General features: G+C 33.9%; 1 protein-coding gene across 5 annotated transcripts in view; it reads left to right on the forward strand.

Annotated features, from left to right (window-relative positions):
• The window catches only part of LOC149552590 (zinc ion binding protein), a 284033-nt gene that overhangs the window by 161342 nt on the left and 105001 nt on the right, over positions 1-17690 (forward strand). For all 5 annotated transcript variants that reach the window (XM_089788186.1, XM_089788188.1, XM_089788184.1 and 2 more), the window contains exon 18: positions 55-185. In XM_089788186.1, the coding sequence (XP_089644312.1) occupies positions 55-185 (131 nt within the window). The remainder of the gene's footprint in view (positions 1-54; positions 186-17690) is intronic.

Raw genomic sequence — 17690 nt, forward strand, 5'->3', positions numbered from 1 at the left:
AGAAGATTTTTTATTACTTCTTTGTTGTGAATCTGATCATTCATACTATTGTAGTACAAGTTTGCACCAGATTTGATCATGCTAGATCCATATGAAACTGTTGAGTCATGGATGGTTACAAGTAATTTGAACCCAAGGAGATTGATTCCTGCATTGATGCGTTATTCTAGTGAGCCCCATACAAAGTAAGTACTGTTTATTCATAGTTCTTGTTTTTTGTGTGTATCATGTCATCTCAGATTTTGGAACTTGCAGTACACATCATTAAAAATACTCATGCTATCAGCTTGACTAGTACCTTAATGAATGTCCATTTTCTCATGTCTAATGACATGATTCTCTTCATTTTCTTGAATATTAGAAGAATTTTATTGATTTTTACTTTTCATTAACGACCTTTTGAGATTGTGTGAACCAAAAATAAGAGTCATCAACTATGTCTGCTTCCTTTTCCTGAAAGAGAATCACAAGATCACTAGATTCAGATTTAGGATGCTTTGCTACCACCTACAGTAATGGTGCCTCAATAGCAAGCTTCTTTGGTGATGAAACTAACTTTTGTTGATTCTCGCCAGCAGGACTATAAATAGCATTTGGAAGAGGCTTCATTTGTACATTCTTGCTTGCGATGAAGAATAAACCTTGAGCTATTTGCTTTTTGAGGGCAAACAACTCATTTGGCAACCTCTACACCATAGGATCCGTCCTTGTGATGGAATAAAATTAATCCAAAGAAAGAGAACTTTCTTCAAATGCAGTCGCTTCTATTCTTATTTGCCCAACAAGAATGAGATCATCTTTGATTTCAATTGCCAAAGTCTGTGCAACTGCAAAAGTAGATAGTGCTGCTCTTTTTAATGGAAAATTGACTTTGGGAATTTGAGCGTTAACAAAGAAACACCTCAAATTTACTTAGGAGGCTTGAACCCTTCTTTAAAGTTGGCTATGAGAGTAGCCCAATTTGTAATAGTCTGTAGTAGTAGATGGTAAAACCAGTCAACAACCACATTTTGGAGAATTTCCACAAACAACCTTATTGGCACGTCCTCATGTTTAACACCATGAACACTGCATGCAATGTAAAAAAAAGTGACATGTTCATTGTGATGTTGTTGTCCATCACTGGAGAAATTTGGAAAATTATTTTGTGAGCCATCACGAAGAGCATATAGAGGTAGAGTCAAATTCAACAGACCAAAAGCATATCCCCAAGGACCTTGGGCAGCCAATTACATGTCGTTGGTGAAAGCTTGAAAAACTACAAGAAATAAAATTACAATGGAAAAAACATGGATACACTTCATGCGAATGCATGGGACTTTTGAATGCACATTGTGTCCCCAATAGAGTTGCCAAAAATTGCTGGCTAGAAGTTTTTTAAGTCATTGCGATCACAACTTGTAAAACTTTGACTTTAAGCAACATCTCGTGAGATTTCTCTCTCCTCTTAGCAATAGGGATGGCTCACTTCTTAGAGTAAGTGGCTTAAACAAGAACTTAACTAAAATTATGAAAAGGGCAATTCTTTTTTTTTAGGAATGATTTGCAAACAACTACAACTTTCAAACTCAAAAAAAGTGCCTATTTCTACAATAATATTGATGGCTCGGGGTCGATGTAAGAACAACACCAAAGACACCAATTAAATTTATATTTGGCGGAAGAGTTGCAGAAACCCAAAGTCTCTTGCACTTATCTTGAATGAAGATTCAATAATATGAACAAACAGTTGTTGAATATATTAGCTTTATATGTAATTTTGTAAATTACTATTAAATGATTATTCAATATTATATATTGATGTAATATTTGTATGGAGATATTTGTTTGTGTTTTAATATGCTTGCAGGGTATATTACATGTCAAATTCAAAGCTTATTCTTGGACCCGCACATCTTCCTTATAGCGGCCATCTTCTTGCCGGTTACATGTTTGTCTTGATATTCATCAATAAAGATTATTAATCAGCGGTTATCGTGGACAACTATTAACATTCTTATTTCCTTGTATTGAAGGTCTTTAGTGTTGGTGATTATCATAATCTTAGTGATGATATCCTTCGGCACCAGTTATGTGATTATTCTTGCGACTCACAGCTTTTCCTTGTCATTCAATATTAACCAACGGCAGAGCACGATTGGAATGATGGATTTCTTGAATCGGTTTTTATTCAAGAAAATTCAGTTGTCTTATTATGTTCGCATCAGTCCAGCGTTCAATTACTAAGTGTGATTGACGTATATCGTGTGTTGTATTGTGTTCAGTACAGTATTGTAAGCGATGTATGTTTGTGTATTTCTGATGTTATTTAGAAATAAAAAAGTTATCTTTTGTTTTGTGATCAGAGAGCAGTAGCTCTGAATATTGTCATAAAAGTTTTTCATCAATAAAGGTTTCACTTTTGAGGCTGGGTTGTTTCCCTCAGTGAAGAGGGTTTTTCCTAGGATATATGCTAATGGTATTTATATAAGTTTTCTAGTCTAATTTCAACATGGTATCAGAGCTTGGTTTATAATTTCTAATACTGGACTAGATTTTTTTTTCTTTTCATTTTCATCATGGTGCCTGGCTTGAAGGTAGAAGATTGTTTGGAAGGAGCTTCAAATTTCATCTCATGGAAATCCAGAATCTTGCTAGTTTTGGAAGAAAATGATCTTCTTTCTTTTGTGGAGTCTGAAGTTTTAGAACCCTCTGATCCTGAAGAAAAGGCAACTTGGAAGAAGAACATGATTCTGGCCAAAAGAATTATTATCGACTCCATGAAGGATCATTTAGTCCCTACTGTGTCCAAGCTAAAATCTGCCAAAGAAATGTTTGATTCACTTCATAGTGTGTATGAGATAAATAATACCAGCAGAACTTTGGCACTTCGTATGTAGCTTCTTCACATTAAGATGTGCAAAAGTGACTCTATTGTCTCTTTCTTTTTGAAGATTTCCGAACTTAAAGATCAGTTAAGCACTATTGGAGAATCTGTCAATGACAAAGAACTTGTTATGCTTGCAATGAATGGTCTCCCTCATTCTTGGGAATCTTTCATTCAAGGAATTAGTAGCAGAAGTGATTTCCCAACCTTTGAAAGGTTGAGAACTGATTGTATTCAAGAGGAATGTTGTCTGGAGGCTAGAGGGAGTTCTCGTAAATCTAATCAAGTGGAAGATCAAGTACTTACTTCTCAAACTTCTAGAAATTGAGGAAGGAAGAAAATTTTCAAAGTGTTTGAAGATAAAAATCTTTCCTCATCTTCTGAATTTAAAAGAAAGAAGGATTTCTCCAAGATTAAATGCTTTAGGTGTGAAAAACTTGGTCATTTTGCTAAGCATTGCACTGTGAAACTAAATTTTCATGATGTGACTATATCTGATTCAAAAGTTTCTTCTCCCTCAAAGGATTCTTATAATCATTCAGAAGGTCTTGTTCTTATATCAGCCTTGTCTAGTCATGTGCAAGCTGATCATAATACTTGGTTAATAGATAGTGGTGCATCTCGTCACATCTTTGGGTTCAAGCATCATATTTCAAATCTAATTGAATTAGATCCTCATCTTCAAGTGATTATTGGTGATGATGCATCTTATTCTGTTAAAGGGGCAGGTAACACATTATTAAAATTAAAATCTGGTATTTCATCTAAGTGATGTTTTAGTTGTTCTTGGTATCAAGAGGAATTTAATTTCCATTTCAGCTTTGGAAGATAAAGGTCTTAATATTGCTTTTTCTAATGGAAGTGTAATGGCTTGGAAGAAAGATTCTGATTTTAATTCTGCCCAAATTATTGGTGAACATCATGGGAGTCTTTATAAGCTTGCAGCCAATCAAGTTCATGTTTTAAATCATTCTACTTCCAATATCAATTTATTTTGGCACAAGAGATTTGGTCACCTTAATTTCAAAGCTCTTTCATCTTTAGGGAAGTTTGTTGTAGGTCTTCCTTCTCTCAGCTCCTCCTTTGATGGTATTTGCAAAGGTTGTTCTCTGGGAAAATTTTCGAAAAGTCCTTTTCATTCAAGTGAAAATAGATCTAAACATGTATTAGAGCTGATCCATTTAGATCTATGTGGACCAATATCATTAGCTTCTTTAAGTGGTTTTTGGTACTATGCTACTTTTATTGATGATTGTTCTTGTAAAACATGGATCTATTTTCTTAAATCCAAAGAATTTGATGAAGTTCTATCCAAGTTCGAGGAATTTAAAGCCTCAGTTGAGAACTTATCTGAAAAGAAAATCAAGACTCTTAGATCTGATAATGGCTGTGAATTTATTTCAGGTTCTTTTCAGTTTTTTTGTGTTGAAGCAGGAATCAAGAGGGAGTTTTGTGTCCCCTATAATCCTCAACAAAATGGAGTTGCTGAAAGGCAAAACAGATCTATTGTCGAGGTTTCTAAAGCTATGATTCATGACAAAAATTTGCAGATTTTTCTTTGGGCAGAGGCCTGTAGGACAACAGTTTATGTTCAAAATAGAAGCCCTCATCACATACTTAATAATATGACTCTGGAAGAAGCTTTCACCGATTCTAAACCTGATGTAAGTCATTTGAAAGTTTTTGGTTCATCAGTTTATGTTCATATTCCCAAAGATTAAAGATCAAAATTAGATCCTTAAAGTAAAAAGAGAATTTTTGTTGGTTATAGTGAATTTGCAAAAGCTTATAGGATTTACATTCCAAGGAAAAAATCTATTGAGCTTAGTAGAGATGTTTCTTTTGAAGAAAATTTTGATTGCTCCAAATTTGCTGATTCTTCTCTTGATGTTGATTTGGATGTTCCTCTGGTTCTTAAAAATTCTTCTTTTGATCCTTCTAATTTGTCAATCTTTTTTGAGAGGGAGGATTCTCCTTCTTCTCCTAAGATTCAAGATATTTCTGAAGCTGAACCTAGTAGTTATTTGAATGAGAAGAAGAGACCTTTGTGGGCAAGGAACCTTATGCAAGAAGCTGAAATTTTTTCAGCTCCTAAAGGAACTTTTCGGTAAAGTAAACGACCTCAAATTTTTGATAATTATTCTACTTTAATGTGTAATCTCATTGACTCAGAACCTTCATTTGTTGAATCAGCTTTAAGTCAGCAGGTTTGGAAGGATGCCATGTTAGAAGAATATGAGTCTATTCTAAAAAATAAAGTTTGGGAGGTTGTTCCTCATCCTAAAGATAAATAAGTCATTTCCTCTAAATGGTTATTCAAAACAAAGCATGCTGCAGATGGGAGTGTGGACAAATTCAAAGCTAGATTTGTAGCCAGAGGTTTTAGTCAAAAAGAAGGTATAGATTATGATGAGATTTTTGCTCTTGTAGCAAGGTACACCTCTATCAGAACCATTATTGCTATTGCTGTTCACCATATGGATGTTAAAACAGCTTTTCTCAATGGTTTTATTAATGAAGAAGTTTATGTAGAACAGCCTGATGGATTTATTATATATAACAAAGAATCTCATGTATGCAAACTTCATAAGGCATTGTATGATCTTAAGCAACCACCCCGAGCTTGGTATGAGCGCATTGATGGTTACCTTTTGAGTTTGGGTTTTTCAAAGAATGAGGCTGATCCAAACATTTATCTCAAAAGGTATAAAGCTCTCATGTTGATTCTTGTTCATTATGTTGATGATCTATTTATCACAGGAGATGATGAAATGATAGTCAAATGCAAAAAGGATTTAACTTCTGAATTTGAGATGAAAGATCTGGGTTTAATGCATTACTTTCTTGGTCTAGAAATTTGGCAACAATCTAATGAAATCATTATTAGTTAAGGTAAATATGCTCTTGATATTCTTAAGAGATTTGGTATGCTTGACTGCAAGCCAAATATGGCTCCTATGGAATCTAATTTGAAGAGAATTCAAGTAAATGCAGCTGATTCAGAATTAATTGATTGTACCATTTATAGACAATTGATTGGTTCTCTCATGTATCTCGTCAATACAAGGCTTGATATTTGTTTTGCTGTCAATACTTTGAGTCAGTTTATGAGTGAACTTTGAAAATATCATTTCACTGCAGCTAGGCATATTCTAAGATATGTCAAAGGGACCTTACAGTATGGAGTGAGTTTCACTTGTTCTAATGACCTGCAACTTCATGGGTTCTCAGATTCTGATTGGACTGGTTGTATTGTGGATAGACAAACTACTTCAGGATTTTGTTTCAGCCTTGGTTTAGGCATGATTGCTTGGTGTAGTAGGAAGTAAAAATGTGTAGCTGAAAGTACTGCTGAGGCTGAATATGTGGCAGCCTGCTCAGCACCTCGTGAAGCTATTTGGCTTCGAAAAATCATAAGTGGATTATTTGGAAAATCCTCTGAACCTACTACAATTTTCTTTGATAACCAATGCTGCATAAATTTTTTTATAAGCCCAGTTTTTCATGACAAGTCAAAGCATATAGAAATTAAGTACCATTATTTAAGGGACATGGTTCTTCGGAAGGCTGTGGAGCTGAAGTATATCAGCGCTGAAGATCAGACTGCTGATATTTTTACCAAGCCTTTGTCTATGGTAAAATTTCATTTTTTTAGAGATAAACTAGGAATGGTAAATCTTAAGACTTAAATGGAACTAAGTCTAGTTTATTAAGGTTTATCTATTATTATTTTTGGTGTGTGATCTGATAAATATTGTAAGATCAGCTATGACAACTCTTTCACTATGCGATAGGGAATATCATATAGAGAGAGTCCATGATATTATCATGTTGAGTAATTCCGTGATGAGAGTTGTATGTTATGTTGAGAGATTTCATAATTATTCACGTTGAGAGTCCGTGAATGAAGGCTTAGCTATGAGTCTTACAAATTTGTTATGTTGATCAAATTCAGTTATGAATAAATGATTTTTTTAATTTGAGATATTCCATGACTTTAATCAAATTGAATCTCTATGTTAAAGCATTTGAGTGTTGTTTATTTAGTTCACAAATTCCATATAAGCTAAGAGGGAGTGTTGAATATATTAGCTTTATATGTAATTTTGTAAATTACTATTAAATGATTATTCAATTTTATATATTGATGCAATATTTGTATGGAGATATTTGTTTGTGTTTTAATATGCTTGCAAGATATATTACATGTCAAATTCAAAGGTTATTCTGGGACCAGCACATCTTCCTTATAGCGGCCATCTTCCTGTCGGTTACATGTTTGTCTTGATATTCATCAATAAAGATTATTAATCAGCGGTTATCGTGGACAACTGTCAACATTCTTATTTCCTTGTATTGAAGGTCTTTAGTGTTGGTGATTATCATAATCTTAATGATGACATCCTTCGGCACCAGTTACGTGATTATTCTTGCGACTCATGTCTTTTCCTTGTCATTCAATATTAACAAACGACAGAGCACGATTGGAATGATGGATTTCTTGAATCAGTTTTTATTCAAGAAAATTCGGTCATCTTATTATGTTTGCAGGAGTCCAGCGTTCAATTACTAAGGGTGATTGACGTATATCCTGTGTTGTATTGTGTTCAATATGGGACTGTAAGCAATGTATGTTTGTGTATTTTTGATGTTTTTCAAAAATAAAAAAGTTATCTTTTGTTTTGTGATCAGAGAGCAGTAGCTCTGAATATTGTAATAAAAGTTTTTCATCAATAAAGGTTTCACTTTTGAGGCTGGGTTGTTTCCCTAAACAAAGAGGGTTTTTCCTAGGATATATGCTGATGGTATTTATATAAGTTTTCTAGTCTAGTTTCAACAACAGTAAGGTGCAAATTCTCTTACTAAATGTTCACTAATTTTAATATAAGTACTTGACACAAGCACAAAGTCTTTCGCCCTTAGGAATTTGAAGCCATCATGAACTATAGCAATTTTCCCTTCTACAACACAATCTCCCAAAAACTCAAATTGAGGTAGAACCCCAAATGCAATGTTGGGTGGATATTTTGCAACTGACAGTTTTGGATAAAAATCCAATTGCAAAATAGGATGACCAGCCACAGCATGTGAGACAGAGTCTCTCTTACCATAAAGGGAAGGCTCCCCCTTCTCACCGTTCCTTGGATCAACTCAAGGTAAGCAAGAAGTCGAGAGATTTTTATAAAATGGTTGTTACCAATATCCTTTCTTCTTATCTTTCAAGAAAGAATCCACTTACTCGTGGAGCGAGTAATGGGTAGGGTGAATCCCTAACAACACTTCTATCAAGAGCTGGAAATAGTGATACTGATAAACCTTCACTAACTCAAAGGCTAACTAAAAATGTATCGGTTTGGCTCTGAGTCCTATTGTATTTCTATATGAAAAGCTTTACAATTAGGGCACAAAGACTCCTAAAAGTAAGAATACTTAACTATTTTGCGAATTAAGAAAGAAGTACAAGCTACAAACAAAGCTTCTAGCTATGTATTTCCACAACCACTCTCAGTCAAAGCTTTGGCTCCAATAGCTTCTTAAATTACTATGCTCTTTTATTGAACACACAATAATAACATGAATCAAGACAATAGGCACAAATTACAGTCAAAGCTTCTAATTTTCTCTATTACAATTGCTTCCAGTCAAAGCTTCAAATCCAATTGCTTCTTTTATTCACTTTTCTCCCAAATTCGTACTACACAATCAAAGTTATGCTTGCACAAATTTGGCAGAGTTTTCTTGCATACAACAAAAGATGATTTTTACAATGAGGGGTCACTCCTTTATATAGGCACAAGAGTTGAGAAAAAGGTGGAGGAAAAAGTGGGAGCAACTCAACCAACTTTGACCTAGTCTGACTACAGGAGAAAATATAGGGTTACATGCACTTACACATGCAACTTGCATTACATATTTTACATACACATGTAACTCGCATTACATGTAATTACACATCCTCATGCAATGCATCCTCTCCAACTACAAACATGAAAGAAGAAGAAGACGGAAGAGAAGGAAACAATCGTAAATGGCCTTGTACTTGACGATGCAATCCTGTATGATCACAGGATCGGATGCTCCTGTACTTTGTACTGCTGCATTGACTTTAATAACCATGGTGTTGCGCCTTTTGATAACCTTTGACTGTGATAAATTGTCCATTTTCATGTGAAAACTTAATGTGATCCAGCTTTTCTCTCTCAAGTTGTCGTGGATTCTCCTTTGTAGATCAGCACAAATTGGAGTCTTTGATACTTTGAAAACCTTCTTGATGATGTTCAGATGTAAACTGTAAACAACTTTCCATCAACACCTTTAACTCTTTTAAAAAAAAAGTAAAGTACATGACGCATGGGAATGCGTGCAAATGGAGATTGTTGATTTCCAAAATGTGACTTGGGCTTTCAAGATGTCATTGCACGGAAATGGATTACATGTGAATGCAACATGTAATGAGAAATTAAAAGTGAGATGGCATGCGAATGTCAATAGTGGATGAGCTTTTACATATAAGTGCAAATGGAAGAGATGCAAAGCATGTAATGACATGGGAAGTGGAAAAACATTCATTTTCTCATGGAGGCGTGAATGCATATGAAGGGATGAAAATGGAAAATGGAAGTGAGATAATGAGTTTTATAGTCACTTTTGATGAAAAGGAGAAGTCAAAGTACATGGGAAGTGAAAATGACAACTTTTTGACTTTCTAAAATGTGACTTTTAATCAAAATTAGACCTTTTGGATGCAATTACACGTAAGACATTTCGTGTAATCGTGTTATGCGAATGGAAGCGAAAAGTGAGATGAGTGAAAATGGAAGTGGAAAATGGGATTACATGCATGTGTGGATGGTGAATGAGATGGAAAACATGTAATTGCATCTATTGGATGAGATGTGAAGTGTTGTGACATGGAAAGATGGAAATGTAGAATATGAAAGATGACGATGCTTTCGCATGTAATGAAAGCAAAAACAAGATCTTGGGAAAGAACTTGCAATTTCTCCAAGTAGAAAAACCAGCAAGCAAGCACAAAACCCAAAATACAAAAGAAACAACGTAACTCCAACATGCCAAGATGCAATGCACTTCAAAGCTCAAATTCGAAATTGGGAATTGGGAAAGAACCAAAAACATGAAAATGAATAAAAACTTCATATTTAAAGGAAAAATGCACTTTCCATGGCAAAGATTTTCACAAATGGCAACCATCTAGTAATTTTCATGCATAAAATCAGCAAGATAAGTATGAATTAAATTGCAAGGAGGAAGAAGTCAACTTACATGAAGATTAAGTGCCAAAAATGAAGGAAAAAAATGCTCCAATGTTTGAAAATTTCTTCAAAAATGGTAAGACCTTTTCCAACTTTGCAAATTCGAATGGGAGAGGGCAGCAAACAAGAAGTTGTTGGAAGATGCCAAAACGTGCCCTAAAAACAATCCATATTCCAACGTTTTTGAAGATTTATGCTTTCAACACATTTTTGGTAAAAAACGTTTTGATCATTAAACCTCAAAATGTGAACTTCATTGCAATGTAATCCCCCAAAAAATGCCAAAACGATTTGGTTGGGAAGAGAAACATGCACTAAAAATGGATTTTTTTGCAAATTTCTTCAAAAACGTGATCTATTATGAAACTTTCAAAAACTTTTTTGAGATATATGAATCCATTTTAGAAGTTGGGAAACTCATTGCCATCCAAAAATGTTTCAAATGGAACAAATCCCATACAAATCCATTGAGAAAAACTCAAGTTATGAGCAAAAATGAAGGTATTTGGAGTTTTCTTCAAAAATGTACCCTGGGATTGAGCTCCAAATCCAATTTTCAGCATGTTAAATCCATTCTTGATTCAAGGAAAATCATTGCCAAGGAAAAACGTTTTCAATGGAGAAGGTTTCATGAATTCCACCAAGAAAATCTCAAGTTATGAGCAAAATCGTGTTCTTGGAGGCCAAATGCATGCTTTCCTTTCAAAATCGGACTTTTTGGGATGCATAGCATATTTTAAAACATGCTTTCTTTCAAAATCAGACCTTTTTAGGTGCATGACATATTTTAAAATATGCATCAAGTGAAAATAAGACCTTTTTAGGTGCAATGCATATTTTAGAATATGCTTCCAAGTGAAAATCAAACCTTTTGGAGGGGAATGCATATTTTACAATGCAACTCACTCTCTAGATGCATAAGCATGAAAACTCCACTTTTCATGTCATAGCATCAAAAAGGTCCACTTATGGTGAACTTTTGATGTAATGACATTAAAAAAGGTCCACCAAAGTAAACTTTATATGCAATGGCATGCAAAAAGTCCACTTTTGATGGATTTTACATGTTATTACATATAAAATGCCCACTTATGAAATCTTTAAGTCATTTAATTCACTTCAAATTATAAAAATGTTAGAAAATGGGTCAAAAACAATATTTATTTATCATACTATGAAATATAATACATAAACATCATTTTAAAATAATATTTAAATAAGCATTTGATTTTTAAAACCAAAAATTAAAATGAAACTATATAGTTATATAGTTACTTTAAGTGAAAAATTAAAAAGTAACTCAACTTAAAATTATAACATAAAGTGCACTATAGTCACTTTAAATTATAAATTTAAAGTAAAAGTAACTTTAAAACATAACAAAAAGTGAATATAATGTTATATTTTTCAAAAAAATGAATGTCAAATTGAAAATATATCATATTTTTAATTCGTGCTGTTGCATCTAAAATGTCCACTTTTGAAGCACTAAAATGGACATAACTCTTGATTGACAACTCTAATTGACCTCTAGGTTAGATTGAATCGAAGGGGAAAACAGAAGGCGTGACATGAGTAAAATCAAAGGACTAAAAAAAAGCAAACGCAAACTCAAAAGCGAAGAATGGATGATGAAGGCTTCAAAAATCAAGCAAAGGCTCGACAGAAAGCAAAACGATTCATTATATCAATTGGTACTAATTGGTTGATCAATACTAACCAATTAAATAATAAACTAAACTCAGAGAAATGCGAAACTAAGTTTGAAAAAGTTTAGTACTGTTACCTACATTTTGTGGTGACAAAATGCAAGACAACACGCAATATGCAACTTAGATCTCTATTGAACCAAGCATAAAAGTCAAAATCAATATTAAAAAAAGTTGTTGCATAACATATTGAATCAACACATAGTTTTAAAGCAAGTAGTTTTAAAGCAAGTTGTCTCTTTCATTAAAAGTGATTTAATCTACATCCAAGGACAAAGCCTTAGAGTTCACATAGAATTTGACAAAGTTTTTTTGTGTTGCCAAAAGATGGTCCCTCCTATATATAGGTGAGGGGTTGAGAGAAAAAGGTGGGAGAAATGCAAAAAAATTGTACCTATTCCGTAACTATGTTTGACTTATTTAAACTGGAAGTTCTAAATAACTTGACCTGCAACTAGATCACATGCAATGGCTTTACAGGTGAAGAGATCACTTGTAAGTACAATTTTTTTCCAATTTGTCAATTAAAAAATGCATAATAAACTGTGTATGATAAGACATGACTCCCATTACATCATTTATTAGTTTTCATTCTGCTACATGATGCTCCATTATTGATGTGCTTAAGTTCAGTGAAAACATCTTGAACTAGATAAGATAAGATAAAATTTTAATGTCCACGAGGCTAAGCATAGCCTATGGGATGCTATTCTCACTACACCGACTTTGTTAATCCGGTTCACTTTTTGTGAATGCTAAGAATGAGTCCCCTAAACTTCTCAATGTTATCCTTGTTGAGTAGGTTGTACCATGAGTTATTGTTTCAATAATCTCAAGAACATGTACATATTCTTCTTTCAGCTTATTTTTCTTCTCCCATAGCTTATCATTCTTCTACATGAGCAAAGTGATTGCATGTTGTTGACAACTTATGTGTGTTTGATTACCAAATTCAACTAAGGTGAACTTGTAATTGGTGGATTGCATCTCTTCAGTAGGCATATCAACCAAAATGTTAGCTGCCTCGACATACTTGACCTCGTTGTTGTTAATGACGACCCTTGACATCTTTTTTTCCTTTTTTTTCTTAGGTGCCTTTGGTCTATAGATTTGCTGATGTCAAATTCCTCAGTTGGAAGTTCTTCCTTCTTTCTCTTCTATGTTGTTGAACTCAACCATAAGGGTAAAGTGAAAGAGGATGAACCCACAACTGATGTAGTTGCCAGTGTGTATCTTTGTCTTTGATTTTGCAATTGTAGTCACAATAGGAGTTTCTATTTATATTTCCAATAGTGTTTGATTGCTCCATGTAACTTCAACCTTGATCTGCTCAAATTGTGTTGTGATAGTGTCCAATAGTGTCATGGTTGAAATAGACATGGAGTACATGTCAAACCCATTCTCAAAATTGTTATATTGATCCTTTGGCACAACTGCAAGGATAACTAATGGGATGGGTATAGTAGGTGTAACCACATTTGTGTCTACAAGATGTACATGTATCGTGGAGATTGAACCCACGTCCGTGTTTGATGAAGAATCGGGAGACTTGTCTGATATTGGTGTAGAATCTGGGACTATTGTTGTGATAGATGCATCATAGGGCAAGGTGCTTCAGGAACAAGCTCCTCAGGTTCCTCATCATCATTAGAATCAATCTTAATCATCTTAGACTCTACATCTTTGATTCTAAGAAATTTACTTGCACCCTTTCCATGTTTGATGGTAAGCTCTGAGATGGATGGAATTGAAGGCTTTGGTGCAGAAGTAGAAGCTCCATCCTTTAACTTTCCACATATTTCAGATCTCAAACCAACTTGTCCTAAAGGATCAAAACCTTTACCTAGTTTGATTTTAAACACTTGAGAATTCTTACTTTCGACCAAATATTAGTACTTTCAAGGATGGACCAAAAATGATCCCATATAGATGTATGTTCCTTTACTGACCATGAAGGTGACATGATAGGCAAAGACTCAACATGATACTTGATGTAATCAAGATTAAGTATATCTCCTTCATCTTCAATTCCAACAGGAATCTCCATAAGGTTGAAGTCTATCAACTCCTTGATGGTTTACCTGTAGTAGTCTAACTTCTTGATATCTATCTCTGTGCGCAAGTCAATCCACAAATCCTCTAAATGATGCACATCTACAAATTGCTTCCTTATGTTATCATTTATTCCTCTCTTGTAAAAACAACTCCTTGCCATGAATTTCTTCAGAGTGATCCATTGAAAGTTCAAATTCCATGTTCTTTACCTTAGGTGAACTGTGCCTATAGAGTATCCACCAATCTTGACTCTGTGTATATCTGCAATGAAGATTGGTATGTTTTTATTGCCATGAATTGTCCTGTCAACTCCATTAGGATGATCTTATCAATAGGATACCATCACAAAGTGTATAGTTCTCCTTGAAAATAATTCACTCTCAAATAGGTGAAAGGAATCTGTAAGAAAGGTAGTTGTATTCATTCACCTTATTTTAATCCTCATAGAATGACCATTGAATGAAAATGACTTGCTTTCGAAGGCAACTAATCATAATACTTCCGTACGGGAACAAGTGATCTATCTCCTTTGGTAGAAAGGCTTGAAAAAGAGCCCAGCGAAGCAGCAATGAACTCTAAGTACGAGTTCATATAAATTGTGCAAGTCGATGAAACTTGAGACAATTGTTCGATTAGAATATCAGTAATAATTTCTACACAAAATATCTTTTGTTTTGATGTGGTGATGTTAGAAATGTATTTGTATATCCAAGGCTCAAAAGAACTTGACTCCCCGAGTTGTACAATGTAGATGAGTAGAGTAATGAGGTCATTGATCTCCTCTTTAAATTTAAAATGACTCACACCTTTTGGCCAACTTGTGGGATTAGGCCTCTTGTTGATGAACCAATGATCATTGATGTACTCAATGCAGTATGCGCTATCCTCATTCCACCTTTCCAAAGCCGTTTATTTTCAGATATTAGTGACAACTAGAGTTGGTGGAACTCTGAATATCCTATCAATAGTCTCAGAATCATCCAAATTTTTAAAGGTGGCTTTTATCCTCTATTCCCATGTGAAACAAATAAGTTGCTTCTTTGAAGTGATTCAATATTTAGAACAATGTTTTTAATCTCGACGACAGATACAAGAATGAAGAGCTTCTTACATATGCAACTTGGAGAATTTTAGACAAAAGTAGAAGAATCATTAACAAAAATAAAACTATGCAAATCTGAAAATAAAATGGAAGACTTGCATTTAAAAAAAAATACAACATATGAAAAACAAAACTTAGAAATTGCACAAAAAAAGCCACCTCTTTGCTTGAGAAATGCAAATAAAAAATTCTGTCAAAATCTAAAACAAATCCAAGTGATTTCAAAATGGAAAAGATCCCAAGTTTGAAGCTATATAAGTAAGAAGATTGGAAAAATTCTAATTCAAATTGATGTATTCTTGAATCAGTAGAGGATTTTTTGCAAATGTTTTTGATAAGGAAAAAAAAATGCAAGATAATAGCAACAAGGAAGACCAAATCTAAGTTGCAAGTGCTTGAGCTTGTTACCAAATGCAATGTCAAGCATAAAGGTGCCTAAGGAGGAAGAAACGTGGATTCGAAGGAAGAAAATGAATTGGAAATCCCTTTTTCTCAATAATGTGCCCTAGACGCGCTTTCAAAGTCCAAACAACTTTTAAAACTTGAAAATTTTCTCCTAAGTCATTTTAAATTTAAAAACATGCCTTAGACGGACTGTTATGTGCAGAACGCAGCCTCTAAGAGCATGCAAATGCTCTAAAAATCGCCCTCTATTTATTTGGAAGCAAACATAGGCCTAACACATGTTATTTATAGGATTTGCAAAAATTTGAACGTTAGATGGAAAGATAAATTGCCACCAGGAGGAAACAACTATTAGAGGAGTAAAGATGCACTTTTAAGAACTATTTACACATGCATTCGCTCTAAAAATTGCCACCTTGCAAGATCTAGTTTTGATTGGAAGTAAAAGTTAAATTGCAACAGATGAGTAAAACGGTGCCTATAGAATACCAGCACGTTTTTGTTGATGAAAAACAAGCTGCAAACTTCTGATTTTGGCTTGGATAGGTTTCTTAATTGCTGTTGCAATTGAAAGATCACTTTCTTCCTCTTAAAATCTCGTTTTACGCCCTAGACGGGCTTTCAAACAGACACTGAAAGTTTAAATGACATTCTTCCATAGAGAAAATATATGCTTTTTCCCTAGACGGGCTTTTCCATTGCAGCTGTAAGTTGAAATGAATCGTTTACTCATCAAACAAACTTGAAATGCCCTAGACAGGCTTTCTGATTGATTTAGCATGCGAAATGCTGCCCCTTATAGAAGAAAAATGGGATTTTGAATGATGATTGAGAACCAAAACAATATACAAAGGCAGCCATGGGCTTTAGAAAGTCACGCTCAAGTGGAAAACATGCTTCTTCAGAGATAAAACTGGATTTTTAAATATGATTTACATATAATAATTTGGTCTTACGGATGCCAACGGGATTTTGTAATCCATTCACAAGTCATTTTAAACATATACATGGATTTTGTATATGTAATGCATGTAGAAAACATCTTTACTCAATGTAGCTGACCACAGACTTTTTCTTGGCTTTAGCAAGTCTCTTATCATTTGGAAGAAACAATTTCTATTCAAGACGGACTGTTGTATATGTTTAGCATATAAAAATCACCATTTTTACTCTTTAGATGGGTTTTCAGAACATGTTTGTAAGATTAAAACATGAGAAAAAGAGCAGCAACGGGATTTGAAGTCATCACTACAAATAAAACATGCCTTCCCCTAGAACCAAAATAAGACTTGCAAATAGGCTTAAAAAGTCTACTTGACAAGCATAAGTTCATTGAAAACATTCTTTTGTTTCAAGGATGAGTTTGTCATGCACATTTACAAGCATTTAAACTTTTGAAGAGAAAGCATGTAATGAAGCTTAAAAAGCCCACTAATGCATAGAAAACTCATTGAAGTTCATGTTTTCCCTTTGGAAATATGTAATGGTGAGGTTTTGATTTCACATTGCTAGTAAATAACACCCAAGATGACATGTAATGACCAAACAAATGTCCACTTGGAAGATTTTAAACAAGATATGAAAAGTTTCAATCAGCCTTAAAAACCCCACCTGCTGGTAATGGGTGGAATTTGAAATGCAATCAATCTAGGGTGAAAAAAAAACAAAAAAAAACCAAACAATCAAGAAAATCAAATAAAGACACGGAGGTTACCAAAACAAGCACTTGTAGTCATGGAGGAAAACCCCGCAATATCAAGAAAGACGGTGAAAAACTTGACAGAAACCTTAAAAAATGGTTTTCGAAAGATGTGAGACTTATGACAATTCAAAGGATAATTGATTACCTCTGTAAAACATCATTTTGAATGCCAAACTTATGAATTTGTAGGTGTTTTCCAATTTTGTGAATATAAAATTGAGGACGATACAATGATTATCACAAGCATCGCTAATAAAAAAGTTGAAAGATTTAAATGAGTAATTTGCATCTTCTCTAATAATATCTTTCTCAAATGTGTGCTTTAGGCTTAAGAACCTGCTGAATAAGTACAATATATGGAAAGTATCATGCAGATCTTTTGATCTAAAAGTTTTTTTTTGCAAATATACAATTTTTTTTTGTAATGTAAGGTAAACATGGTTCAGTTTGTTTTCTTGCCATCAGTTGATATCTCTGTTTGTGAGATGTGGTTGAGCATATAGGTAAAAGATAATACATATAGTTTAGCAACTATTAACGACAAAGATATAGATGTTTTCAAATTTTATAGTCATCA

This window comes from Cupressus sempervirens, chromosome 6, assembly GCF_028749045.1.
Source record: "Cupressus sempervirens isolate cs-2001-9-10 chromosome 6, ASM2874904v1, whole genome shotgun sequence".
In the NCBI taxonomy this organism is placed as follows: domain Eukaryota; kingdom Viridiplantae; phylum Streptophyta; class Pinopsida; order Cupressales; family Cupressaceae; genus Cupressus; species Cupressus sempervirens.